Here is a 27705-nt window from a genome sequence, read left to right as displayed (position 1 = left end):
TTTGTCAGTTTGTCAATATAGCCTCAAAGAAAATAACCCAGCCTTGGGACTATATAATACTATTTAGCTTTGTGGAAAGATTGACCTTTTCCTTGCTGCTATAAGTTGAAAAATAATTTGTATTTGAATGAAAACTAATTACAGCATGCTTATTAAAAAAAGTTTCTCCCCGAACTTTGTCATGTTCAAATGCTTGTGTAGGACAAATTGCTTTATCCAATTGCATCCAGCCATTGAACTCTTGTCAATTGAACTCTTGTGGTCTTTGAAAATAATGTGCTTATAGAATATAATAATCTACTCAATGTTATATTGTTACTTGAGATTGTTGCCTAAAAGACTTGCATGAAGCATGGTTTTCCAGAGAGATGCTATACATTCTTATGTTATCCTTGGAGAAGGGTGGTTTGAGCCATCAGTATTTGGTTTGCAGGGCACCACCACGGAAACGGAAGTCAGGAAGAGAAGGCTAAGTTCTTACCAGATTTCCATGGAAATGTTGGAAGACTCCTCTGGAAGACAGAGAGCCATGAGCATAGCCAGCATCCTGACCAACACCATGGAGGGTGAGATGCACGGTGACTGCTCTGAACACCTCTTCTTTTTGCACACCCCTTACCTTAAGGGCTTTCCACATCTAGAATTGAGCTACAGATATACTTATATGAAAGAATACATCTTTTATATTGGTTATAAAAATGAATGTTGACTTATTCCTCTTTCACTTGGTTCCTTACCTTGCCTGCAGAGTGGCATTCCCAAACTTGTTATCATATCATTGAGGTCTTGCTCTAAAGTTACATTACATAAACACTTTAGCCTTTCAGCCTGTAAGTGTCAATGATGTTAGGGTAACAGAGTGACAGCAATGAGTTGGGCAAAGCCAAGCCTGTTTTCCTTTCAAACGAGGTCCCTAAAAAGTGATTTCTCCATCATCGATATTCACAAATATAAGATTACTCTGAAGTACACCCTACACAAATGTTTGGTGGTTGCATTCACTGTTTAACATCCACACAAAATTACTTTTAAAAGTTCAATTTGATAGTGATATTGTTGCACTTTTTATTCAATTATTAGTTATTTTGAAGTAGAATATTAAATTCAAAGTACTTTTGCATTTAAAAGGAGAAAGAAGGTCAATATCAGTATGCTATTTAGTGGGCCTTTTATGGAAATAAGTAATAAGATTGTTTTCTATACAGTCTATTAATCCTAGTAACATGAACTTGTATGCCGAAGGATAAGCATCAGTATTATCATGTCATTTACTATGCAATAAATTAATTTGTACTGCAATTTACTACTTTTCTCCTTTATTACCCACCAGAACTTGAAGAATCTAGACAGAAGTGTCCGCCATGCTGGTATAGATTTGCCAATGTGTTTTTGATCTGGGACTGCTGCAATGCATGGCTCAAAGTGAAGCATCTTGTGAATTTAATTGTGATGGATCCATTTGTTGATCTCGCCATAACAATTTGCATTGTATTGAATACCCTGTTTATGGCCATGGAGCACTATCCCATGACTGACCAGTTCAGCAGTGTGCTGACTGTGGGAAACCTGGTAAGTCCTGGAGGGGAGGGAGCAATGGAACATGGGAAAAATACCCACCCCGTGCTGTGCCAAACTGAAAATGGTATCTTCCTTCTTCACAAGAAGAGACGTCTAAAGGAATATTACGCACACCTCAGATAGGATCGGAATTGCAACTTGTGTCGGGGCTGACTATGTAGGGTAACAGCCATGGTGTCCTAGAGTTGCAAACTCCTCACACTTTAGAGGATCATGTATGGGGCAACTCGCAAGGTTTGCACTTTCAAGGGCTTTACAGAGGGCTTTACCATGTGCATTGGAAGGATGGCCAAAGAGTCCATTTCTATTTTTAAAGGGCACAGCTGTTTAGAAGTGAATCAGTTCATGATAAATAGCTTCAGTGTTAATCTTCCAATAGAAACACTAGTTGGTAAAATGAATTTGTAGGGTTTTCAGTATGTGAAGATAGCTAATCAGAGGGAAGATTGCACTTAGGGATATTTTTCCTGCTTTTTAAGACTTTAAAACTAGCACGACTTAACCTGTTCTTCCTAGAATATGCCTAGAATTTGGTTGTGACAACATTGACTCATCTATTTCAGGATGACTCATAGCACTCAAAAGCATTTTGGCAACCTGTAACACATCTTAAACATCATCCTTAAGCCTTTGACCCATGAGTAAGCCAGTATAGAGCTCATTGCCAGCTATAAAATACAGATAAGTATTCTGATATTTAATCATCAGTAGGCAAATCCCTGGCCACCTTGTGTTCCTGTGAAGGCTGCTGCGGCCTTGCAAGGCTCCCTAGCTGGGCCTGACTGAGACAGTGAGGGACTAAAGAAAAGACAAATAGACGGAACAGACACAGATTAGCTGAGGTTGGGTAGGGTGGGCTCTTTGCTAGAGAAAGTTCGGTCCCTGGCAACTCATTGTGTTTATTATATAGAGTTGGGCAGAGAGGTGGGGGTAATTGCATATTGCTCAACAAGGAAGCAGGGTTATCACATACAGAGAAATAGGGAGGTTGGATTATTATGGGCAGTTGAATGAGGGAGGCAGGTTTCTGTGTGTATGCAGTTTTCTATCTATATCCATACATGGACTAGAGGAAAGGCTGCCATTCTTTTGAGGCTCACTGCCAGGAAGAAGGCTTTGCCATTTTTTCCCATGGGGCTGAGATTAGGGTGGCTCATGTCAACAACCCACATTCACCCACCCAGGACCCTCATACACTTAGGCTTCCTTTGCTTTCCAAGAAGGCCTTGAACTAAAATCACCCAAAGACTTAAAGTATTTTTATCTATTTGATTTTAGTTAACTTCCTCTTTGGAAGATTCAATACCGGTCAAAATTTGGAAGGCTGCACGGAAGGAGACTTGGATTATTTAAAGATGCTAATTTTCACTGGACATTTTTTTGTATCCATCTTCAGGGAAATGGTTTGCGATCTGGTTCGTTAAGATCCTAAACTTGGCCTATGTATCAAATTATTTAGTACCACTGCCATGCTGCTCTCAGTGCCTTTCAGAGGACCCACACGATCTTGGACACATCTTAGACACATTCTGAGCATCAAAGCACATACGTTAGCAAACCCTGTACAGTTCGGGAAGCCCCAAGCCCATTTCAGGAATAAAAACTCTAAGTACCAGTTCTACATTCCCTCCGAGTACCTGAGCTCATGTGTTTTGCTTCCTTCTGGGTCGCTGATGACTCTACCCTCGTACTAGCTAGCAATCAAGCCTCATGGCACACCTGTAGTGCTCTGTGCAACCTCACAACTAAGCCTCTATCCTAACGCAGAATTGAGCAAAAATGCACGTGTGTTTTAGCCATCCTTTTCATTCAGTTGGGCTGAATTTGCCTTTGTTTCTGTATACAGGCGTACATTTCCCCCTAAAACCATAAAGCACAGACACGAGCGATAATTATACCTTCTGTAACCTCTGTGCTACATAAGGTTTTGTTATTTAACCATTTCCTTTGAGACATAAATTTGCTCTTACGTTTGAATGCATCAAATTTCATCCTCATTAATAACTGTACTACATGAAAGACAGTGAGAGAACGCTAGTGAGCATCTTCTTCTTCTTCCAATGAATCCTTAGTACCTAATATCCAGAAATGCTTTCCAAACGCTGAGTGGAGTAAGTGATCCCTTTCTGTAGTTTCTAAGAGGTACCTTGTAACCAGAGCATACGGATGTCTTCCAAGGACTCATAAATGGACGTGGATGTGCTTGACTTGCGAAGGCCTGAAGCTGATTACATGATTCTTTCTGATCAAAGGGTGCTGCAATCAGGGTTTTAAATGGCAGCGCTCTCCAATTGTGACTGTTGAGTGTACTCTACGAATCAATCTTGCTTGCTTTAAGGCAGACAGTGTATTATTCTCATCAGTTTTGCTTTAGAATTCCCCAACCCTTCGGGATAGAAAGTCCCTAATAAGTATTACACCTTCAAAATAAGAGGATCGGAAGTAGACAAGGTAGCACACATTGAAAATCCTAGGTCAACATGGATGACGTAAGATCCTGGCTCAAAAGAAAAGAGAGATGGAAGAGGAGAGGGAGACAGACGTGAAAGGAGAAACTCCAAAGTTCTTGATAATTGGGAAGTACTTGGAAGTGAAGCCTTGAACCACATGAGTCTCATACGTGAAAAGGCTAACTTATTGCAAGTGAAATACTTAATCCACAAAAATGTTATGCTCATTCTCCCTTCCTTCTGGTTCTACATCATCCCCGCCTCCCTCTTCCCTGGAATTTCCCTGGTCATTCATCAACACCTTCCTTTGACCGTCTTTAGCACGCTTGGCGATGGGGAGGGAGTTGCTTCATCGAATGGGAAAGGTGAAGGACCAGACCTTGTGTAGGGTGAGGGTGCAGCTAAGGATAAAGGAGCTGGTCTTGCAAGTAGTTCACACCCGTTCTGCATCGCTCAGTTCTAGAGTAGTTCACAGGATTAATCGAGAAAAGCGTATATTTCATTTTGAGTTCCAGTCCAAAGGTTTCGTGTTGGGCATGTTTCTGAAACAGTCACTTCTGATTTAACCAGCCTGGGAAGGAGTAGGTGTGACCATTTGGAAACATGGCAGTCCTGGATAGTCATACAGGTGGAGAAATTGGTCCCACCACAAAGAGGGAAAAAAATGCTGAGAAGACAATGGCATAAATATGCCTACTAATAAGGCATCACCTCATCCTTTCTGTGCTGTTTGACTCAGGAGAACGGCCACCTTTTCCTTCAGCTTTGACACCTAAAATGCTATGGTGCTGTTTTCTTCCTGATGATTTTCTTGATAATACCAATAACTCCATCCCTGACACTTTCCAGGACCTCTATTACTGGTTGTTGGACTCCTTATATTATTTATGATTTTTTTACTCAATATTTTTACATCCCAGCAACTTTAGAGATGATACATTCTGCAGCATGAGCCTTATTCCATTCTGTGTGCCTCGCTGTCATAGGCCATTGATCGAGAATTGCTTTAAGCACTGTGTGGTCACAGCTGAATGGCCATCTTTCCCACAGTTTATAAGAAGTGTTACCAGCCACACTTCAATTTTGTGATACCTTTAACCCAGAGACAGAGCCACAGGGACATAACTTTTCCTTTATTTCCCATATCTACTTGGTATGACAATCCATTATTTCTTCTCTCAGGCTATTTACCTTTTACCCTTAAAATCCTTTAAATATTTCTAGTACTATTGCCTGTTATTTCCTGTATAGCCACCCTCAGTCCCATCAGAAAAGCCTTGTCACAGCCCCACATACATGCCACACAGTGGCTTATCTATTTCAATATTTCTCCGTTCACTGTTTTCTGCATCCACATCTAGAGGCTTCTCACTTCTCAGTTCATATTCTTCCCAGTTCCTCTTCCTCCTCTCCATCTTTTAACAATGGCATTCAGCCCACAGTAAACGCTTTCTTACACTCTAAGCTGTGGTTTTACCATCTGTTCTGAGTTTCTCAGTGGCAGACCCTGGATCGCATTTTGTTTTGTATCTCCCACTGTGTCTATATTGGAGTTGCTCAATAAACAAATGGCTGGTTGTTCCTACTCCCAGAGAAGCTGCTTCAGGCGTCAGGCTTTGGTAAGAATCACACACACACACACACACACACACATTAGAGTCAACAGACAGCTTGACCTGACTATAACTGTCAATGGAGGTGAATAGTATAATCTCTGGAAAAGTACAGTGCTCCGAGCCTTGTTTTTTATTATTGAAATGGGCGTAATGGTACCCATCCCTGAGGTTGCTGTGTAGGTCAAATGAGGTAATGTGAAAGAATCTAGCATTGTGCCTAGCATCTAGCATGGACTCGCTGAACAGCTTCCTTCCTCCCACATGTATGTCGTTAACCTTTTGAACCTTTCATTGAAGTCTTGTCGGAAAATATTTCTGCTCCCAGACCTTACGTTTTCCCCAGGATACTGGGGAAACTGAACGAGTGAGGACCATTTAAGGAACTTTCCAGAATGTAGAAGGAAATTGACGTTTTATGGCCTCCAGTGTTGACGCTGTTGCATATGTAAGCATAGGATGACAGCGTTTGGGAAGCAGGATAGTCAACCAGCAAAACACACGCTGATGGCTTCAAGTCTGAGTCTCAGCACAAAAGTTCATTTGCTCTAAATTATACATCATAGGTGATAGACGGTTATATTTTGTTGGGAGTTTATTAAAATTCACTCATTAAAATAAATGATAATTTCAATACACTAGTCTATTGTTCTTAAATAATTATGTAGTGACTTATATATGAAATTATAAAAGTGTAGGACAAATTAAAAACAAAAGAACAGAAAAGGGTTATGGGACCTTCTCTCTTGACTTTCAATCAAGGAGTTCACCTTTTTTTGCAGTCTGTTTCCACAGTACATAAACATTACATCACTTCCCTGTTGATTGGCTTGATTCAATTTGAGTATCTAGAGACCTTCAAACCTCTGTCAGGTTTCTCTCTGGTACTCCATATTTTCACAGGAGGTGGTTTTCTGTTTCCCCCCAGCCATTTTAAAATTTAAGCTAGTATAGTGATGCTGGAAACCAGAGAGAGAGTCTACGTACGCATTGTATTACGTTAGAGAATCTCTTCCTTGCCAACTTCCCTGACTAAAACCACAGGAAAATACAACAGCATTAGCAATGCTGTGGGGACTTCCACTGGAAACATTGAAGGGGAGGTGCCTGTAATTTTGAAATGAAAATGTACATTCAAATATCCTTAAGGAGAATTTTCATCGTGGCATTGCATTTTGGATGAACGTTTGACTTTGGGATATCTGTTTGCCAGCTGCAGGAAAGGTAGTCGTCTCAGCAGACACGAAAGGATTCATTTTGATTTTCTGTAGGAAGAGATATTGAGAAACATTTAGCTAAAGAGTTTTTAGCTTGTTTTAATGCATTTATATCATCAGGGTGCCTACTTTAAATAATATCTGTTTCTGTTTTGGAAAGTTTTACAAAAATCAAATCTGCATGAATTAGAACTGATTTTAAATTCACCAGGGAGCACTATTTGTAAGAGAGAGAGAGAGAGAGAGAGAGAGAGAGAGAGAGAGAGAGAGAGAGAGAGAGATTCCCATGGTGAGCTATTGTATAAAATGAAAACATCATTTTTCCAAAATGTGTTCCACCTTGCTCACAGTATATTTTACTTCTATATACATGAACACATGACTAACAGCAGTTAAGGGATGTTTTTTGGAATTGATATTTCCTTTTAAAATATTTGTACAATTTCAAATGAGATATTTTTTGGTTGCATTTATGCTTATGCTTTTATAAGAGTGAGTCTGTATTCTTTTTCAAAGGTGTGCTGGTTTAAGATACTAAGTGTTTCTCGTACATTTATTTTGACAGAGATTCTTGGAGGTAAAGGTAACTTCGACGTTACCATCATAAAGCAGAGCCTTTACCTATACAGAATTAGGGTAACTATTTTAAAAGAGTTTGGCAATAATAATTTCATAGCCCTTTATACACTTATGTTCTTATTGCCTGTGGTTTCAAGTTTGAAATCAATGCTTAATGTGTTTTGTTTTACTTGTGTCTATTGTCAAACACACATTTTTTTTTGTAGCTGCTCACCATATTACTCTTAATTATTCATGTGCAATACTGAGGATATTCTCCTGCTTGCTCCAATTAAATCTATTAATCCATTAACTTTAATTCTGAGGCAGGGAGCCAGAGACCATTATTACAAAACGATTGTGGAAGACGCTCTTTAGTTTCAAGAATGTTCATAAAGTGCAGAAACAAAATGCCACCCCTTCAAGGAAACTACAAAGTTTCGAAGTAAAATGTATATATTTACCAATTTCAAGTAATTTTTAGCAACCTCCCATAATGTGTGGATTTCTTTCCAATAATGCATTTTGAGGCATTACAGAAAGTCAATGAGCTGCTTTGTGGAAGCTTACTGGGCCCAATGACAATAATGCCATTACCCATTACCAGCTATTACCCAGTATGAGACTGAAAATGCGCACCGCGAAAGATCTTCAAGTTTGTTTTCCCAAGAACCCCAGCTGATCTGTTAAATATGACAAATCTGTTTAGCACAATGCTGGCTTGTGGGAAAAATTCTAAGGCAGTATTGATTTGTTTGATTTAAAAGTCAGATGTTTGTATGTGGTACGACTTAACGCTCTTTGTGATCCCCGCAGCTCGGCTCCCATGATTCAGCGCCGCTCTCTGTCTCCCCCCCAGGTCTTCACTGGGATTTTCACAGCCGAAATGGTTCTAAAAATCATTGCCATGGATCCCTATTACTATTTTCAAGAGGGCTGGAATATTTTTGACGGAATCATTGTTAGCCTGAGTTTGATGGAGCTTGGCCTGGCAAATGTGGAGGGGTTGTCCGTGCTTCGGTCTTTCAGACTGGTACCTCTCTGTTGTTCCTGTCCCGTCTCTCGTTAGCATAGGACTTACTTTTAAGTGTCTGTTTATGTAATGATCATAGTGTTTAAAATAGTGTTTTTAATTACACCGTATATCCTCAGAAAATGTGCAAACACAACCTTTGAAGATAAGTATAATTATTTTCTAAGAATGATTAAAAAAAAAACACAATTGAAACACTCCACAATTCAACATGTAGGAGACCCACATGTTACAAATATATATGTTCTTTCTACATCGGTTTTATATTCTGAAATTGTCTTCACTCTATATTTGTAATGTAAAGAAAGAAAAAAGGAAAAGAAGACAAATAAAAACATTAAACCTCAATTAATAATGCCGGGTTTTTAACCAAGCCCACTGATATTAGAGGAACACGCCTCTAAAGCGTGTGGCAAGCCAGGAATATTGGCGTCTATTGCTCATCCCAGCACTCGGGAGGTGGAGGCAGACATCCTAGTTCAGAGTTACCCTCAGATATACCATAAGTTTGAGGCCAGCCTGGACTCCATGAGACTGTCTCCAAAATCAAGACAAAACAAAACAAATTCAACACATACAAAAATATTTGTTGTGTCTGGTGTTTTAAACAATGATATCATAAATCATTTTGAATTACGGCAAAAATATTTACTAAAAGTACATATGTTTTTGCTGAAAATTAAGTATATGCATATATTTAGTATATATATATATACACACACATATGTATTCCAAATTGAACAAAGCTTTTAAAAGTGAAATTAGCTTGTTTCACGCCTATTTTAAGATAAAGGAAATGTAATTCATACTTTCAGCATTCCTTCTCATTTTCTATAGTAGAATCTGAGGTGACAGTTGATGTATAACAGTGTCTGTGTAATAAAAGGAGTAATATTTTTCATAGGTATATCTTTCAATAAATATGAACTGAAAATTATATCGAAAAATTGCACTTAAATGATACAACTTGATTTGTAATCCTAATATTATTATCACTTTTGGTTTGGATCTATGTTTTGTTCGACTCCCAAAATAATAACCTGGCTTCCAAATGTACTCAGTTTCGTATTATTTGTTTACAGCTCCGAGTCTTCAAGTTGGCAAAATCCTGGCCCACACTGAACATGCTCATCAAGATCATCGGCAACTCGGTGGGCGCCCTGGGCAACCTGACCCTGGTGTTGGCCATCATTGTCTTCATCTTCGCCGTGGTCGGCATGCAGCTGTTTGGGAAGAGCTACAAGGAGTGCGTCTGCAAGATCAACGAGGACTGTATACTCCCTCGCTGGCACATGAATGACTTCTTCCACTCCTTCCTGATCGTGTTCCGCGTGCTGTGTGGCGAGTGGATAGAGACCATGTGGGACTGCATGGAGGTCGCGGGCCAGACCATGTGCCTTATTGTGTTCATGTTGGTCATGGTGATTGGCAACCTCGTGGTACGTATGAATGCAGATGTTCGTAAATAAGAATTGAGTTTGGGCTGTAGGTAAAACGGTGGCTTAAGCTGTCAGCTCATCTCGAATTTTACCGCCAGCGGCTGAGAATCAAAGGCCCCTACAAGCAGTCATTGAAGGAGTGCATTATTTCAATTCTCTGGAGTTGGAGCCCCTGTCTGTGACAGTGGAGACAGTGGAGTAAAGATGACCTGCTGTGGAGGAGATGAGGGTGGGAGGTGCATTTCATGCCTGCTAAGATTAGTAAATACTGCCTTTACGTTTCTTTCTTGTCAAAAGATGTGTTTTCTTACCAAGACTAACTGTATCCTGATATTATGTTGATGCGATAATCTTTGACCCCTGCAAATACAATTACTTTATACTGAAATGGTTTTTTACAGGCTCATAATTCAGATTTCTTTATTTAAAGGTGCAGATTAGACCCAAATTCTAAGGCCAAATTTTAAGGAAATAAAGATTTGTACTTAGCTGTGGTTTATAATTACTATAGGGTATAAAAGGTGTTCTTATGTGAATTTGCTTTATTAAAAGAAAGTGACTTATTGTAGTTTGAATAATTACACACACATGCATACACAGAGACAGAAACAAACACACACAGATAATAGATGTCAGATGACAGATGATACATAGGTAGATAGATAGATAGATATGACAGATAAAGAGAGATGATACAGAGCAAATTTAAAATACTTCCAGCCATTACTTAGACTCTAGAAGAGCAGGGACAACTGTCTTTCTTCAGTTGTGTCCCCACTGCTGAGTCCACCTAGCTCTAAATATCTGCGGTAACGTAAGTGGCCCCAGTTAACCGCAGTAGATAAAAGGATTGGACTTGAATTCAAGAGAGAGATTTGCGCAGAGAAGGGTGATGGATGGTGTAGTCGGAGGGTGGCAGCTGGAGTGGTCGGTGTGTGTTGTGCACACGCATGAAATTGCCCAAGAACAAAATACTGAAATTCCTGAACCCTACGCAAATACTGAGATTGTCTATAACATCACACTAGGCCTTCCCTTTGAAGGGTACATTTCAAAAGAATGGTCGGGGGATACATGTCTTTTTTCTTAAAATAGTAAATTGGAGAGCCCTAGATTCTGAACAAAATATGATGTATAGCTAGAAAACCAGGGAACCGGCTTTATTTTTGCCTCCTGCTGTATGAAGGAACTCAGTAATTACACTTGAAGCTAAAAATAGCCCTGTAAATAAATCTCCTTTTGTGTCAGACATCCTGAGCTATCCCTGTATTATCCCCAGATCCCCAGGTATGCTGTGCTGTGAGCCGCGACAAACCTCTACAAAACCGAAGAGAGAAGGGATTTACATTATATGAGTCTGGCTCACCCCTAGAACATTTTAGAATTTTCTCTGCCTTCTGTGCTATTTGAACACATAAAATTTTAAAGCATATTTGAGGGGAAGTAGGTTAGCCCTTATTCAAATTGCTTTATCTGCTATTACAGTCTATAGTCGCTGAACCAAAAAAATCTGTTTCTGCTCTATGTTGTTGTTGTTTGTTTGTTTTTTTACAATCCAGCAGATTATTCAATTTGTTACATGAACACATGAAACTAGACATTCCATAGACAAGCTGGTAAGAGGAAGTTACATAATGAGAAATGAAAAATATTTTTTTTTCTCATGACAAGAGTCACTGTAAGTGCAATTCTGTCTTTTCACTGGTGAGTCTGGGTAGATGTGATTTAATTCTATTTTTTCCCCCTGCGATTCTCGGTGGAGAAAGGTGCCCAAGTTACCATTATCCTGTTAGTGACCACAGGTACGAATTATGCTCTTCAAATGGTGTTTGATTTTACTGTGGAGCCTGCATTCAAAAGGATTTGCTAAACCCACGGAAGCAAAGACCTGAACCCCATGTCCACCTAATTACTTTAAGGCATGTTTCAGTATTAACATGGAACGTTTACTGTTTTTCCGTTTAGCTTCTAAACCTCTTTCTGGCCTTACTGTTGAGCTCCTTCAGCTCAGACAACCTCGCTGCTACTGATGATGATAACGAGATGAACAACCTCCAGATTGCTGTGGGAAGGATGCAGAAGGGAATCGATTATGTGAACAATAAGATACGGGAGTGCTTCCGCAAGACCTTCTTCAGGAAGCCCAAAGTTCTAGAAAGCCATGAAGGCAACAAGATAGACAGCTGCCTGTCCAATAACACCGGCATCGAGATAAGCAAGGAGCTTAATTACCTCAAGGACGGGAACGGAACCACCAGTGGAGTAGGTACTGGAAGCAGTGTTGAAAAATACGTCATCGATGAAAACGACTACATGTCATTCATAAACAACCCAAGTCTCACTGTGACCGTGCCCATTGCCGTGGGAGAGTCTGACTTTGAAAATTTAAATACGGAAGAGTTCAGCAGTGAGTCGGAACTAGAAGAAAGCAAGGAGGTAAGTGTACTTCTCAGTCCAAGTTGCCCTGCTGGCAGTACCCATGCAGCATGGCTTCTCTGAATTGTTTTTAGGGGCTTTATTGAAAGGGGTGTGTAGCTCAAGGGCAGACTGCTTTACATACAGGAGGTCTTCTAGTACCCAACACCACATGCAAAACAGCTGAACGTTGTATTGGTACGGTTGAAACATCATGAGAAATTGGTAAATTCATTTAATTATAGCGTTCCACAGGAAATCGCCATCTGAGCAGTTAAAACGTTTGCTTTTCTTGATGGCTGGAAAGCTCAATTTAAAATGTAACCCTGGAAAAAAAAAGAGATACCACTTAACACTTTTGTCCTTTTAGGAAAATCAATGAATTCTATTCTAACGATGGCCGTGCCATCACTGTGAAAGTTTTACGTAGTCTTTACTCCTCTTTGAGTATTTGATCATTTACCATAATAGAGTACATTATCTCAGAAAGTATTTTGTTTACTAAGAAGGTACAAGCAGCACTGATTTTGTTTCCCTGTTAAAGATGAGCAAACCTACGACATGTTCGATATTAACTTGAAACTCCTGAGGATTATAGAGGGACTGCAGATGGAAACTTTACTCTCAGGTTCATAGCTGTTAGAATGAAAAAAAAAAGGAAAATTTTCTTATGTTCTACAATTTGAACTCTCGTGACAATAGTGACATTGGTTCAATTAAAATATTTTTTTAAATTATTTATTGATGGCCTTTGCATTTTACTTAACAGCTGGAAGTTAATTTCACACAGATGGAGTTATAAAAGATGTGCTTTAGCCTGAGGCAGTGACATCCGCACCATAGGAATCAGACCAGTGGTGTTTGACTTTGTGAATTCTCTTGGAGCTTTTGAAAACCAAGTATACCAAGATGATAGATTGCTCTAAAATCCTTATAGGACGTTTATAGCATTATAACTCATAATGTCCCTATTCATTTCATATTTTTTAAAGTAGTTCTGGAAATCTAAGAAATGCAAACTAAGTGAGGTAGCAACCTTCATTTTCAGAGTTACACTCAAGAGTGTGTGTAGCACGTGTAATTCACATTGTTTATCCTAGTAAACTAAGACTCAGTTCCAGCTCCCTTTCCCATCATCTGGCATAGACTGGTTTAAGAAAAAAAAACACCAAATATCTAGCAGTCCATTCATTGACCACTTTGTCCAGTTTTGTCAAAGACCGATTCTATCACATGGTCCCCAACAAACTCACAAAGTCATTAAAACTCTATTTTGAAGCTTGACCTTACAGGACTGTGAGAAATTCTTAGGTGTTTAAGAATGGAAAAGGCTGCTAAGTGAGAGAAGATTGAAATAGGCCTTCTATTTTGGTCACATCATGAAAAGTAAAAAGATATTATTCTACAAAGGGAGAGCAAGGACCCATAAGGAGCTCCTACCACTACCAAGGTGGATAGTGAGTGAGAGACAATGGGAGGGGTCTCTTGGTGTGTCTGGAAGCTTCCGATTGTAGCATTTCAAAGTAAGTCAGAGCTTGGAATTGGCTGCCTGGTCAGGAAGGAATCTTCTGAAACACAGAAGCAATTAGGAATTGGCATCTCGGGAAAGTGTGATATTAAAGTGCAAAGCAGGCTAGACTGAGAGACAATGGAGATTATCGTACACATTGTTACAGCACTGAGATGAGGTAATTCTGGCCGAAAGTAATAGGGAACTGAGAGTAATTGGCAATCCAACAGGCCAAAAGAATCTGAGGAATCCAAAAAGTGGGGATTCTGCTGTCAGAAATGGTCTTTTGAGAAAGGTTACCAGGTTTGTGTGGAAAGAGTTTAGTTAGGGATTGAAGTTTTGCACTTCACACTCATGGATTCTGCATACTGGGGTCAACCTCTGATCAAAAACATCACAGAAGAATATGTTTACTGAATATATGCATACTGTTTTCCCATTGGTCCCTGAAGGAGTACAGTGCAATAATTATTTATATTTTATTTTGTACTACAGATAATCTAGGTATGAGAGTATGTGTGTTCTTCGGATGCCAGGCCAGTTTATATGCAGGATGGTTGGAATGTTTGTAGAGTCCTGGAAGCAATCCGCTGTGGACAATAAGGGATGCTTGGACTGAAGGTGACAGTATTGGTCAGGGTGAGAGGTCAGAGCTAAAAGTAGAGCAGATAATGCACGACTTTAAATTATTTGGTTCCCTGAAAATAGGAGAGGCCAGAGAAATAATTATAAGCCCAAAATAGAATACAGCTAAGGACGCAATTGCCTGACCAGCCTAAGGTCAAGAAAAGACAGCAAAGACAAAAAAAAAAAAAAAACTTCCTTTGCATTAAGAGCCGAGAGCAATGACAGTGGAGTTATGAAGAATAAATATCTCCATTCTCTTCTGCTGAAAAGCTAATTTCAAGACATTTCAAAACCTCGGTAAGATCCATGGATATTTCTTTTTTGAAAAGCTTAATCATAAACTTGTAATATTAAGATGTAATTCCTAATCATCAATTCTCAGAAATAATTTGCTGCCTGAACAAAAATTTATTATTGGATAATTTTTATAATTTTCTACTCTTTCAACCAAATTTTGAATTCATGAAATCTAATTGCAGAAGTTAATGAAATTTTTTAAGTCTATAAATGTTAGTAGGACATAATCCACGTAAACATGAGCTTATGCAAATATTTTTATGCTTGGTTCAATTTTGAAATGACTCTACAAAGTAATATTAAATATTGCTTGCACTATGGAGCTGTTGAGATGGCTTAGATTAAGAGCACTTGCTACTCTTGCAGAGGACCTAACTTTATTTCTCAGCACCCAGATAATTCCTGTGTCTTACTCCAGTTCCAGCGGATCCACAATCTTCGGGACTCCGAAGGCACTGCATATACATGGATACACATCCAGAAATGCAGGGGAGACACTCACACACATTATATACAGTAAAGAAAATAGATTGTTGTGAAGATGGGCGGGCAGGAAGGTGAGGGAGAATCTGGGAGAAGTTGGGGGAGGGGAAAGAATAGGCTCAAAATTCTTTGTTCTAGTTTCTGAGAAAAATAAGTAAAAACGTTATTGTATGTGTTGCTTGAACTCAAGTTCTGTTTAACAATCAATAAATTCCACATTCATTCAACAATAAATTTTATGTGGATGAAACATTTAAATTAGTACCCCAGAAACTTACCCAAGAGCAAAAGGAAAATTCTCATATACGTTAACACACAACACATAAGATGGAACTTAAAAAAATAACAAAACTGGGTATACTCTAACATTGCAGGAAAGATTTAGATTAGTTCACCTAAATATAACTTTGGTCTACCTCACACATGCACACACCTTGAACATGCCCTGAACACACACAGATACACACACACACACACACACAATGTTTTGATTTGTTTTCACTTAGTATCTCGACTACGCTAGAAGGAAAACACTGAATTCTTCTTTGGAGAGTATGCAGCATCCTTTGGCTTTGCTCAAAGGCTTGCAATCATTAGGCTGATCACAGCAGAGTTTTATTACATTTATCCTTAAACAATAAAATTATTTCACAATTGCATGCATTTTCTTCTTTCTCATTAGGAAGTATACCAGTCAGCTTAGAGGGTTTGAAAACCCTTGATACTCAGGTATTTCCACTCATCTGTAACAAAATATAACTGGTAACTGCAGCCAGAGATAAATAATACCTGAAAATGTTCAAAGTCATAGGTGTAAACTCTAGTATTTTATATATTACCAAATGTGTACTTCGTAAATGTGTTCATTATGTGTGTATGTACATGCCACTTAGACAAATAGGCTGGTATAGAAACAAACCCAAAGCTTCGTATGAAAAAAAAATATGAAGGCTTGCATTTCAGAATTCTTATTTTTTTTTATCTTAAGTAAACTCCTACTTCTTCAAATAGTATGGCAATCTCTAATGTACAGTCTTGGGATTTTTTTTTACGGATTTAATGTTCTTGTAATCATGATCTAATTTAGTGCTTAAAAGATTACTGGCTTATCTTCCCAAAGGAAAGATTTAGAATAAATGCTCTTAATGATCATATTCTTAGCTGAATTCCCAGTTCAGTCTAGCAATATCCTATTGTGACCTTCACTTCTGACCATTCTTACTTCTCCCAGGCGTGAGACCAAGCTGGAGCCGTCAAGAATGCTGCTCTGGTGTTTTTTAAGCCGCCAGAGGCTCGAGCCACCACTTTTACCCAGGTTACCAAAGCAAGTTGTTCTTACAGTCACCACGTAAACGAATTTTGACTGGCCTGCATGCTCCGCAGCTATAATCCTTCCCCTGCCGTGGCAAGGAAGTGCGAGGCTGGCCCAGCTGCTCTCTGCTGAAGCGTGTGGCACATCACAGCATGGCCAGGCGAGACGGGCAGTCCTGACATCATACTTAATTCTGCCGATGGGCTTTCCACTTTAGTCTTTTAGATTTTAAAAAGCAATAATTGCATGCCCGATAATTTCTTATGATATTAGTTTCAAACATTTTAGAAGTGCTTACTGTTCGATATAATGAAGGACTTAAGAGAGCATGCATACTTTTTATTTCTGTTTTTTTTTAATTTCATTAAAATAAGACCACAACTTTTTTGTTGTTGTTGTTATTGATGATTCAGCCCTTATATGTAAACTGCACCACCAAAATATGCCTCCAGGGGCTTTTTTTGGTGTGTGATGATACTGCCATTTTCAAGTCATTATACTCAGATCAGTGCATAGCACTTTAAACGGAACCAATTCCTGTGCTCCAGGGGGATGTTTGCATTCATGTTTTCAGAAAGCATCCATGCTCTGAGAAACGCATAGGAGAGCAGTGAGATCTTGGTAAAGACCGATATTAGTCTGAACATTCATTTAGGCACCATATAGTTTGGAATTCGAGTAATATTTTTTTTTCAGTCCTTCATCTGAAAACACACAGTGGTCATCATAAAGTAATTCAAAGGAAGAGTCTGTGCCACCAGCAGGACACAGGCGTGGCATCTGGATCACTAAGTCATTGCTCTAATGTACTCGTTCTCTTTGACTTGGTATCTCCCTGTGCATATTAATGTCTTCCTACATGTTCTATCCTAGACCGAGTGTGCAAAAAAAAAAAAAAAGGAAAGAATGGTACATGGAGCACACGCTTCTTCTGATGGTTGGTTGTAGTTTTCTGAGAGCACTGTCATCTCCTGCAATGGTTGTGGTTCTCTGGTTTAGCAAAGGCTTTACTCTTTTGACTCAACTTTCTTCTGTTGGTACCATTGCTGATCTCAGCCAAGAGGAAGCTCTGGGAGAAAACCTGCCCAGAAACCAAACATTACTAGACATTGGCTTTCTGCAAGACCAACATCTATCTACCTCTAATTTAGAGTTGTCTGCAAGTTTAATTTATATGTGCGTTCTTTTGTAGGGGCACTGATACTTAGTTGGTTAGTACAACCAATTCAGAAATATTTTTTTCATGAAGAGTAGAAAAATATAGTGCTGATGATTTTGCAGAATAGAATGAAATCGTGTTGGGAAGTTGCGTGTCTCATGTTTATTGCAGGAACACTTGTTTCTGAAGCTTTTGTGGAGATTTTAAAGAATAGGTGTTTAACTGAGATCCTGAGCATTGGACTTACAGGGAAAAGCACTGTGTTGTTTTCAGGCATTGATGGATGGGAAAATGGCTCTGGCTTTCGGTGTCTTGCCTGTGTCCTTCAAACAACCTCTCAAGAGGCAAAGATGGGTGTGTGAATAGCGATTTTACTCCATCTTGACCTTTAGGAAACTGGCTTGGTGTTCTTCTACAGAGGAAACCCCAATTAAGTCTGGTTCTGATGGAAATGTTTGTCTCCCTTCTCGATACAAGTGGCCTTTATCTCCTCCTTTCTCAGTGCCCTTTGACTGCCTCTTCACTCACCACATAATTACTTTCCATTTTCCATACCATGCTTTTATGATGGCTATTTTTACATTAAAGGAGCACTTCAGGGTATTGTTCGTTTAACATATGTCAAGGAGAAACCAGTTGGTGGCAGTTTATACCTTTTAACCACTCAGCAAGTGGCTCAAGAGAGTTATTGGTTTTAGTCACTTCTTGCCTTGGACAAACAACAAACAGCCCCAGTCTATGGCTGCTTGTTGTTCATGTAAAATGTTTTAAATCAGGATATGGATTTTCATAATCAAATTATCAGACCAAGGCTCTCAAAAGACTCTCTTTAGCTACCTGTATGATAAAATCAAGATTTGAGAGTAATGGCTCCATTTTTGGGGCAATCTGTAATGGCTGAATCTTTTATTTTGTCTCTTGAACCATACAGCAGTTTGTAAGAGTCAAAAATCTGAGCGCTGATTGAAAACTTAAAGAAATGTGAGCGCATTTCAGTGGAAGTGGGCCAGTTGCTAACATTCTCTTCTGTCTCTGAAAGCTTAATTCTATTATTTAATTGGATAAAACCTCAAGAGCACTATTCTTCACAAGGAGGACGTGCTCTATAATATCACGTGATCTGGGGGGCGTGTTCTCATGGTCTATTTGGTTGTTAATTCTGTCGTTCTTCTGTTGGGATCACCTATTCCTCTCGGTGTGTGGTAGCTGTAGTTAACCTTGAAAGTGTCATAATCAGGTACCATGTTTAAGAGCATGGTTCTTGGACCAGTGAGCAGCTTCCACAGCATTGCGCCAGGCTTCTGCTATAGCCGGGCATGTTTTCTGCGGCTGAGTTCAGCCTGGAGAATGTTGCATCTTAAAACCTGCTTCCCAGCGTGCATTCATAGAGCATAAGCCATCATCCCTCTGTAGACTCAGCAGCCTCTGCAAGGGATGGAAGACCCTAACGTTTAAGGGCCTTGTAACATTGGATGGGTTAAGGATTAAATAGTACAAGAGAACAAGGCTGAACTTGTACTATGTGGTTTTATATGGAAGCTTTCTGTTGTTATGCCTATATTGCCATTATGTGCTTATTTGTATTAACTACCTCAGAACAAGTGTTAACGTTGGCTATTTAGAGTATTGATGTCATTTTTAATATGGTAAATTTCATTTCTGGTTTCTTTGCTTTTTTAATATCATTGTAGTAGCACAACTCTGGCAATATAAATGAAAGTAAGTTTTTCTTTGTATTTCTCTTTAGTCACTGCTTTTAAATGAATCATATACTTCCAGTTAATATGGTAGTCATTTTGACATAGCGATAAGAATTATGTCCTCTACTACTGTATGAATTCCATAGTGTTTGATATATAGATTATTTATACTATAATGGTGTGTAGAAATAGTATAGATTGCTCTTATACCAATGTATAGAATATAAAGAACTTTATTTTCTAGAATGTAAATCAGTGATTTTTTTAGTGCAGATGTGAATTTCTTCATATACCCAGTGACTCAAGAGTCCCAGGTAGTATATTGGGCAGTTGATACTGCTTAATCTGAACTCAGTTTATGGTTTCATTTTCTAATGTACGTAAAATCACTACCTTTGAAGTTTTCACGTAGTTTATACAAGATGTTCATAGTTTGATGGAGTAAAGCATTTACATTTTCCTATAAACAAAAGCTGGCCTATGGGTTCTAACGGTGTTGTGGCCTTGCTCCCCAAGGAGCCGTCAGCTGGACGAGTGTTTTGACTAATGCCAACCCTCACAGAGGCAAAGCCTCCTATAAAAACACACTGAGGAGACAGACACTATCATACCACCTTTCTAACTTTGGTTCCTGGAAGTCCTAAGGACTTGTAAGAATCCCTCTGAATATTCACTGGGTAGCTTCCCGGGCCAAAGCTTAAAAGGCTTAACAACCAGAAAGCATCTTGGATGGCCACGAAACAGTTTTCCATGAACTTGGTTTCTGCTCCTTAGACAAGAGGGCCAGGTTTTTTCCCCACCATTTTGAAGACATGCTGAACCTCAGAGCCCTTGGAGATGGGGTGGGGGGACTAGAACATTTTTCTCCCTACTTTAAGATTCAAGTGTGTTATCTCCAGAGCCAATTGGATTTAGATATTATGAGATCCAAGCTTGTTGGGTACAGCCATTCATTTATCGTCTTAAAGGAAGACAATGGTAAAATTACATCCAGAGGTTCACACTGGGAAAGGTTAGTGGCTATTATCATTTGTGCTATGAAGCATTATTTTAAATATTTGTATTTGAATATAAGATACCAGTATAGCATAAGTGAGATAATTTCATTGAAGATTGAACATATTGCTATTGGCAAAATGGAAAGTGAAGGATAAGTATATTTTCTTAAATTTTTACATGATAAAGCGTATATGCATGTATTTTATATAAAATGCTTATAATAGTCTCCCCACAAACTTTTTATTGAAAGTCTGCTGATTTGATAGAAAAAACATTTTGAAAATATGTTTCTAATATTCAAGCATTTATATCCATAAAAAGCATTTTCTAATATAGTAAGACTCTATTAAAATCAATCTATTCAAATAATTTATTATAAACACATATGAACTTATCTAAATATCATAACTCTCACTTTAAGAAAAACAAAAACGCATTCATTTACTCACTCTTCATGAAAGCAACATAAAGATTCAATATCTATTCCATATTTGGTTATATATTTGATCTTTTCATAGATAATATATATATATATGTGTATGTCTACTTGGTATACATGTGTAATTATATGTTGTTGTACATATTTATGTATGTGGGTGTTTGCTCTCTCTGTATATCAACACACATGCACATGTATAAATGGTCATATCTGGCCAAAGTCAATAAGTGTGATGGGCTAAATGGACAGTGGAATGTGACCGAGGCAATCATGTAAGAATTCATGGAGGAGGTGGACCATAATCATGCATGGAGGAAGTGATTGAGCCTGCTTGGCCAAGAGGAAGACGAAAATGGACCTTTTGGTGACCAATCTCTGAAATCACGGCTCCTCTAGCTTCTTATCCGTGCTGCTGGCGCAGTGGTATAATTGGACTCACTTATCCACAGCCCTAGCGTTCACTAGAGCAGCCGCTGGGGCAGCTGAGTTGCTGATATCAGTCTTCCAGTGTGGCCGTAGTTACAACAGAAGCTGCCACAACTATCCCAGTGACAGCTTTCCTAGGCCTTTCTTTTTTATTTCCCCAGAATAAAAAATAGCCTGGATGAAAAAAACAGAAACTGTCAGGAGAGGATCTGTCTCAGCTTTCCCACATTTCCAAAAGTCAAGGACTTTTATGGTAAAAATTCACACTCTATAACAATCCTAGGAGCCTTCATCCCAAAATGATGAGGTAGTTCACTTCTTCAGCATGCAACTCACCTGGGGGTACCATATCTTAAATTATATTTTGACTTAAAGCCATTTTCTTTATATACTTAGTTGGGCATGGTTAATGCTGCCTTCACAATCACAACACAGAAAACACTATGGTAATGTTACTCTTCAACTGTTTTATAGTTCACATCCAAAAATATTAAAATCATAATTAGCAATGGGCTTTAAGGGAGGCCAGGAGTTATAAGCCAAACTTCTCCCAATAGAACTTGTGTTTGGGGCGTCATTTGGGCCTTTTTAGGATATCACATTAAGTGTCCCAAAGGCTAGAGCCATGTGACCCAAACACTTAGCTGCTGAAAATTAATGGGGCTTGGAAACCATTAGCAAGTCCGTGAACTTCTCTTTCATCCTGAAAGCTTTGCGTCCCCTGAGCCTTGCTGTATGTCATGTCTTTGCCTCAGTTTTCATGAAACCTTGCACATCCATGATGTCTTCCCACATGATCTCAGAAAATGTATTGGATATTTATTCCAGCAACATTAAGGTGTCTATTCTTGCCGTGTGCCATATCACAGTGATTTATTTAGAGGGAAAATTTGCAGCCTGATCATACACTGCACTCAGAATGAGTTCCTAATAAAGATTCCAGACAATGTCATTTATGGAGAAATTTCCATTTCATTTAGAATTCCTTGGCGAGTGTTGAATTTATTTATGCAGTTCAAAAAAGACCGAGAGGGGGAGATCCATTATTTTCTGCTAGTAAAGTAAGGAGAAAATTATGTAAGCTAGGGAAAATATAGCTCAAAGCCGAGCCATAATGAGTGTGATTGATGGTAACCTGTGGCCCTGCCTTGCTAAAATTACAGAAACATGGACAGTCCTTAGAAGCAACTGAGAGTGCTTTGTGCCCTCTGAAACTTCCCATCTGAAGAGGTGGGAGTTATGATCTGATCTGATGCATTTAATGAAAATATTCATTAGTATATATGAGCATACTCTACTTTATGAGACTCTTCTTGCTGTGGCTGGAGTACTCATAATTGTTTGAACACTGCGCTCGTGCACAAGTGAAGATTCTCAAACAAGTCTGTCTTTCCCCGCCATCAATGCTAACCATTGTCCTTTCTGTCTGACGAGTAGACATCACTCATGTCACTAGCGCGTTATCATCAATAGCATTATGGAGTCACCCTTAGTCACTGCCATCTTCTCCCATGTGACAGAGTACTTCCCAACCCCTTGTTGAACAAGGAAGAGATTTACACCTTTACATGGGCTTTGTTTCCAGAAATTAAATGCAACCAGCTCTTCTGAAGGAAGCACAGTTGATGTTGCTCCACCCCGGGAAGGTGAACAGGCTGAAATTGAACCCGAGGAAGACCTTAAACCGGAAGCTTGCTTTACTGAAGGTAAAGAAACTCTTAACATGTTGAAATGTCCCATCCTTGCAGGATCTGGATATGCCTCATTTAAAAGAAACATGTAACGGAAATGGTGAGGGCATATTTATTTTTGTTTCACTTGTCTCCTCCAAGAGCTCTGTCTTAAATCACCTCGGACCTTAGATGTGCAGAGAAGACCACAGCAGAGACTGTGCCTGCACAAAGGAGAAAGTGTGCTAAGTGTGGGTGATGCTTGGTTGTTGGTTCTGTGCTGCATTTGTTGTTCTTATCCTTCAGAACGTAATAACATTTGAGATGTATGGCACTCACTGTCACAGCCATGCCTCTTTCTCTTTAAAATACGCAGGGAGTGGGGTAACTAGATTTGTCGATGCTGCACTAACTACATACCCTTCCTCCCAGTTTCAAATTTGGTTAATGTGCTCTCTGACCAGAGTTGTTTGGAGATGGTGCCGTGTTGTCGAATGTTGGTATGCTAGCATGTCATTCTCACAGTGATCAACTCATCTTGCACAGAAATCAATAAAGATTTATTGATCCATTGCGGTCGGATTCAACATGACAGGCAGTCGCTCAGAGAGAGCAGCAGATTAGACAGAAATTGGAAATCACATGAAGTCTAGGAGGCAGAAGAGAATAGAGCAAAGAAAGAGACACTGGCTGCACCGTGAGTCAGAGGGGTGACGAAGAAGAGACCTGAGGCCAAATATAAATTAGCTTGAGAAGACTGTCAGTGGTTGACACCTGGGGAGACGGTGGATGTTCTGTCCTTAAAAGAAGGGAGTGAAAACCCGGGTTTCGTGGAAATATGAATAAACAACTTTTCATATCTGGCTTTGCTTCCAAACCAATGCCATGAAAAATGACTCGCTTTTCCTCTGTGACCTCAAGGCAGAGACTCTGACTTGGATTGAAACAATGACATTGTTTTTTACTAAAGCAAATGTACAGAAATTCCATAAATTCTAAGCCTCTAAGTTTAAGTATGGCTCATTATATACGAGAGTGTTGAAACGAAACTAGACCATAAAGCAGCCAGTGACCTATAAAATGATGAACTGGAATTGGGATGAGAGAGAAGTGAAAGAAAAATGTTATTTTTTTTGAATTAATGATCAAAGTATATTTTTCTTAATTATACTAATACTGCCTTTTAGGGTGTATTAAAAAGTTTCCCTTCTGCCAAGTAAGTATAGAAGAAGGCAAAGGGAAGATCTGGTGGAATCTTAGGAAGACCTGCTATAGCATTGTGGAGCACAACTGGTTCGAGACCTTCATTGTCTTCATGATCCTCCTGAGCAGCGGCGCACTGGTAAGGGAAGGAGTACTAACTAGCGAGAACCAGGCTCTAGCGAAGGACCTGACTCTGGAAACCCAAGTGGTGTCTGCTTAGCGTAGGGATCAAAAGAACACGTACATCTGTGCCATGCAAAGCTGCGAACTCTCCACAAAACATTGTTCAAAACAAGCCAGAACCAGGTGCAGCAGGTTTTTATTTTGGGCTGCCAGCTCACAAAAAAAAAATGACACACAGACTTATATATAATTGTAAAAGTTCAGCCTATAGATTAGGCTTGTCCCACTCAAATCAACCCGTACTTTTAATCTACATTCTTTTACATGTTACATGGCTCAGTTATCTTTTCTCTACACTGCCCATCCTGCTTCCTCTCCATCTGCCTGGGACCCACCTTTCTTCTGCCCAGAACTATGTTATAAAGTCCCAACTATCCCTCCTGCCTAGGTATTGACCATTTAGCTTTTTATTCAACCAAGCACAGTGTCACATCTTCACACAGTGTAAAGGAATATTCCTCAACAACCGTGGAACAGTCAGAAGGAACTTCACCTCTGGTGTTTTTTTCTCCAGATACTTTCCTCACTGATACACCAATTACAGAAATAGTCCCCTGGCTACGCTAGTACCGCAGTCAAGTGTCACCCTGTCTGCCATCATGAATATACTTATGGATTATCTGTGTGTCTTGCTTTAAGTTCAATAAACTTATTCTTTGAAAATAAGTAATTAAATCATAGAAAATGTTGGAAGAGGCCAATTCTACCCCTTACATCTTTAGTTCATCTCCCATGAACTGAAGCATGTCTTTTTGCTATGATTGAGGTAGATACTTTTGGGTGAGAAGTAAAGATAAAAGCACACATGCAGTCAATGAAGATGTTGACATTCTTCTGCTATTAATCCCTAGCTAGCTATGGCCTTTAACTTTAGTCTGCTAGAAAACATTTGTGTGATCCTAGCCAACATTGCTTCAACCGTTGCTTGGTTCTTGATATTAGACTAAAAATATTTTAAGGCATTTTGGGAAGGCAGGCCATTGCAGTAAATAAGGTTTCCTTGGTTCACAGGCCTTTGAAGACATATACATTGAGCAGCGAAAGACCATCAAGACCATGCTGGAGTATGCTGACAAGGTTTTCACTTACATCTTCATCCTGGAGATGCTTCTCAAGTGGGTGGCCTATGGGTTTCAAACCTATTTCACCAACGCCTGGTGCTGGCTGGACTTCCTGATTGTTGATGTGAGTACCAGAGGTGATGTCTAGGAATTACTTTTAAAGAAAGAGTCTCCATCGTTTATATATAATTTCCGTGATTGAGACTTTAATTCACTCATGCTGATATAACTGTAGAGATTAAAAAAATAATAATAAACCTACAGTAAATTCCACAATGAGAAGTAGCTCATGTGCAGGAATAGAGGGCATGCTCCAAATGTAGAAGTGCTAAGATGAAATACACACATAGAGTCTTCTCTGAACCACAGGTCAACGGTTGTAGTTGAGTTGTGTAAGTCTTTAGCTGATTGATTGGATCTGAGCAATTAGCTTATTAAGAGATAATTTAAAAATCTCCAGGGGACACTGTCATGATAGACTGAGGGGGGTAGGAATTGAGAGACTTGTATTTTAAGTTGTAACTAAAGTACGTATTACTAAGTAAGAATAAAATGATTCACTTACTATATTCCTTAAGTCACGTATCTGTAGAGACAATGAAGTGCTTCTATATTGTTAAATCAGTAGTTGGGCATCCCAGTAGCCAGTGAGATATTTTACCATGGGAAGAGTATGACAAGGTCTGCTCTGACTGACATAGGCTCAGTGGTTAGAGAAACATCACAACATGGATTCTGTCTGGCCTGCGGACTATTTTATCTTTTCAGTCTAACCAATGGGGACACAGTATGGAAATCATAGTCAGTTGGTGTCCTGTAGTCTGTGATGTCTCACTGTGATGGCTGTACAGCGTCTGTAACATGAGGGGGCCTGCTTGTTTGTTTGTGTTTCTGTCCTGCCCGGTACCCCACAGCTGTTTATCCCCCAAGAAAATCACACGAGATCTCTGTAAGTTATAAAACTGATTGGCCCATTAGTTCAGGTTACTTATTAGCTAACGCTCACATCTTGATTAACCCATTTTTCTGATTTATGTTAGCCATGTGGCTCAGTACCTTTTTCAGTGGGGCAGCTCACATCCTGCTGCTTCGGTGATCAGGGCAGAAGTAGGAGTAATCAACTTCCTCCTCCCCAGAATTCTCCTGCTCTCCTTGCATCATTTCCATTTCCTGTCTGGTTTTCCCACCTACACCTCCTGCCTGGCCAATCAGCGTTTATTTAAAACATGATTGATAGAATACAGACAATTCTCCCACACCACTTCCCCCTCTTTTTTAAAAAAACAAAGGAAAATATCCATAGTCCATTTTTTGGGAATGTGGGCGTAGTATTCCAGGCTACTTCCAGCTGGTTGGGGGTGCTGATAATCTTAAGGAGACCTAAAGAAAATTTCGAGTTATGATCAAGTCCTGACTGAAGTATCTTGTGAGTCTTAATCATCTCAGGCAGCAGTCTTGAATATGTTCTGGATGAAGAACTCAGATATCTGGGCCATCTGTTCCTACCAGAGATTGCTCAGGTGGTCTCCCTTGATCAAAGATGATTTTTCTTAACCCTGAACAAATCCACAGCCTCTCATTTTTTGTGGAAACAAAAGCAAAATCTCTTCTCCAAAGTAACATACCTTTTGACTTCAATTTTGAAGCCAAGGTTTTTTCAAAACACCTATCTTGGATTAATTCTGCAGTATTTATAAACAAATATCTTTTAGTAGCTGTTGCTCCTTCCTTAGCATTTGCACAATTTAAAGAGAGCACAATAGCATACAGTATCAAGATTCTCCATGTACTTTCTATCTTTACGTGGCTTTATTTTAGCCTCTATTTTCTTTTATTTTTACTTTTAACTTTTGGCTTTTTGAGACAGGTTCTTTGCATATCTTTGTCCTGGAACTCCCTCGGTAGACCAGGCTATCCTCGAACTCCCAGAGATCCGTCTGTCTCTGCCTCCCCAGTGCTGGGATTAAAGGTGTGTACCACCACACCCAACTACTCTCTTTCTTTCTTTTTTATTTTAAAGCTTTAAACCTTTTTTTTTAAGACTGCATATATTTTTAACAGATTGTAAACTATTTAGAGGTTTTCTTACTCTTTGAATCTCTCTTTACTGTATATCTCTCTTTTTTTGAACACATGGGTCTTTAATTTGCTAAGGAATATGGAGAAAACAACAGTCAAAAGCTCTTAAGGCATTTTAAGGTCCTTGCCAGGAAGCAAACTGCAACAGTGTTTCCATAGTCCAGACTGCCTGTTTGAAAGAGTCTGAGTTTTCCCTGGCAGGACAGCCCAGAAAGCCGACAGGACAGCCCAGAAAGCCGACATTTTAAAACAGC

The 27705-nt window shown here is 39.2% G+C and overlaps 1 protein-coding gene across 5 annotated transcripts in view; it reads left to right on the top strand.

The window, feature by feature from the left end:
• Scn3a (sodium voltage-gated channel alpha subunit 3) overlaps nt 1-27705 on the top strand; it is a 112020-nt gene that overhangs the window by 58942 nt on the left and 25373 nt on the right. For 3 of the 5 annotated variants that reach the window (XM_087900012.1, XM_087900011.1, XM_087900013.1), the window contains 8 exons: nt 434-578; nt 1331-1569; nt 8276-8449; nt 9532-9888; nt 11854-12324; nt 22841-22961; nt 24113-24267; nt 25323-25496. In XM_087900012.1, the coding sequence (XP_087756138.1) occupies nt 434-578; nt 1331-1569; nt 8276-8449; nt 9532-9888; nt 11854-12324; nt 22841-22961; nt 24113-24267; nt 25323-25496 (1836 nt within the window). The remainder of the gene's footprint in view (nt 1-433; nt 579-1330; nt 1570-8275; nt 8450-9531; nt 9889-11853; nt 12325-22840; nt 22962-24112; nt 24268-25322; nt 25497-27705) is intronic. The other 2 variants (XM_087900014.1, XM_087900015.1) reach the window with 1 other exon arrangement.

Source organism: Myodes glareolus, chromosome 21, assembly GCF_982192425.1.
Source record: "Myodes glareolus chromosome 21, mMyoGla1.1, whole genome shotgun sequence".
NCBI classification, from domain to species: Eukaryota; Metazoa; Chordata; class Mammalia; order Rodentia; family Cricetidae; genus Myodes; species Myodes glareolus.
The sequence above is the reverse complement of the archived record's forward strand: the minus strand, read 5'-3'. Positions and strand labels throughout refer to the sequence as shown.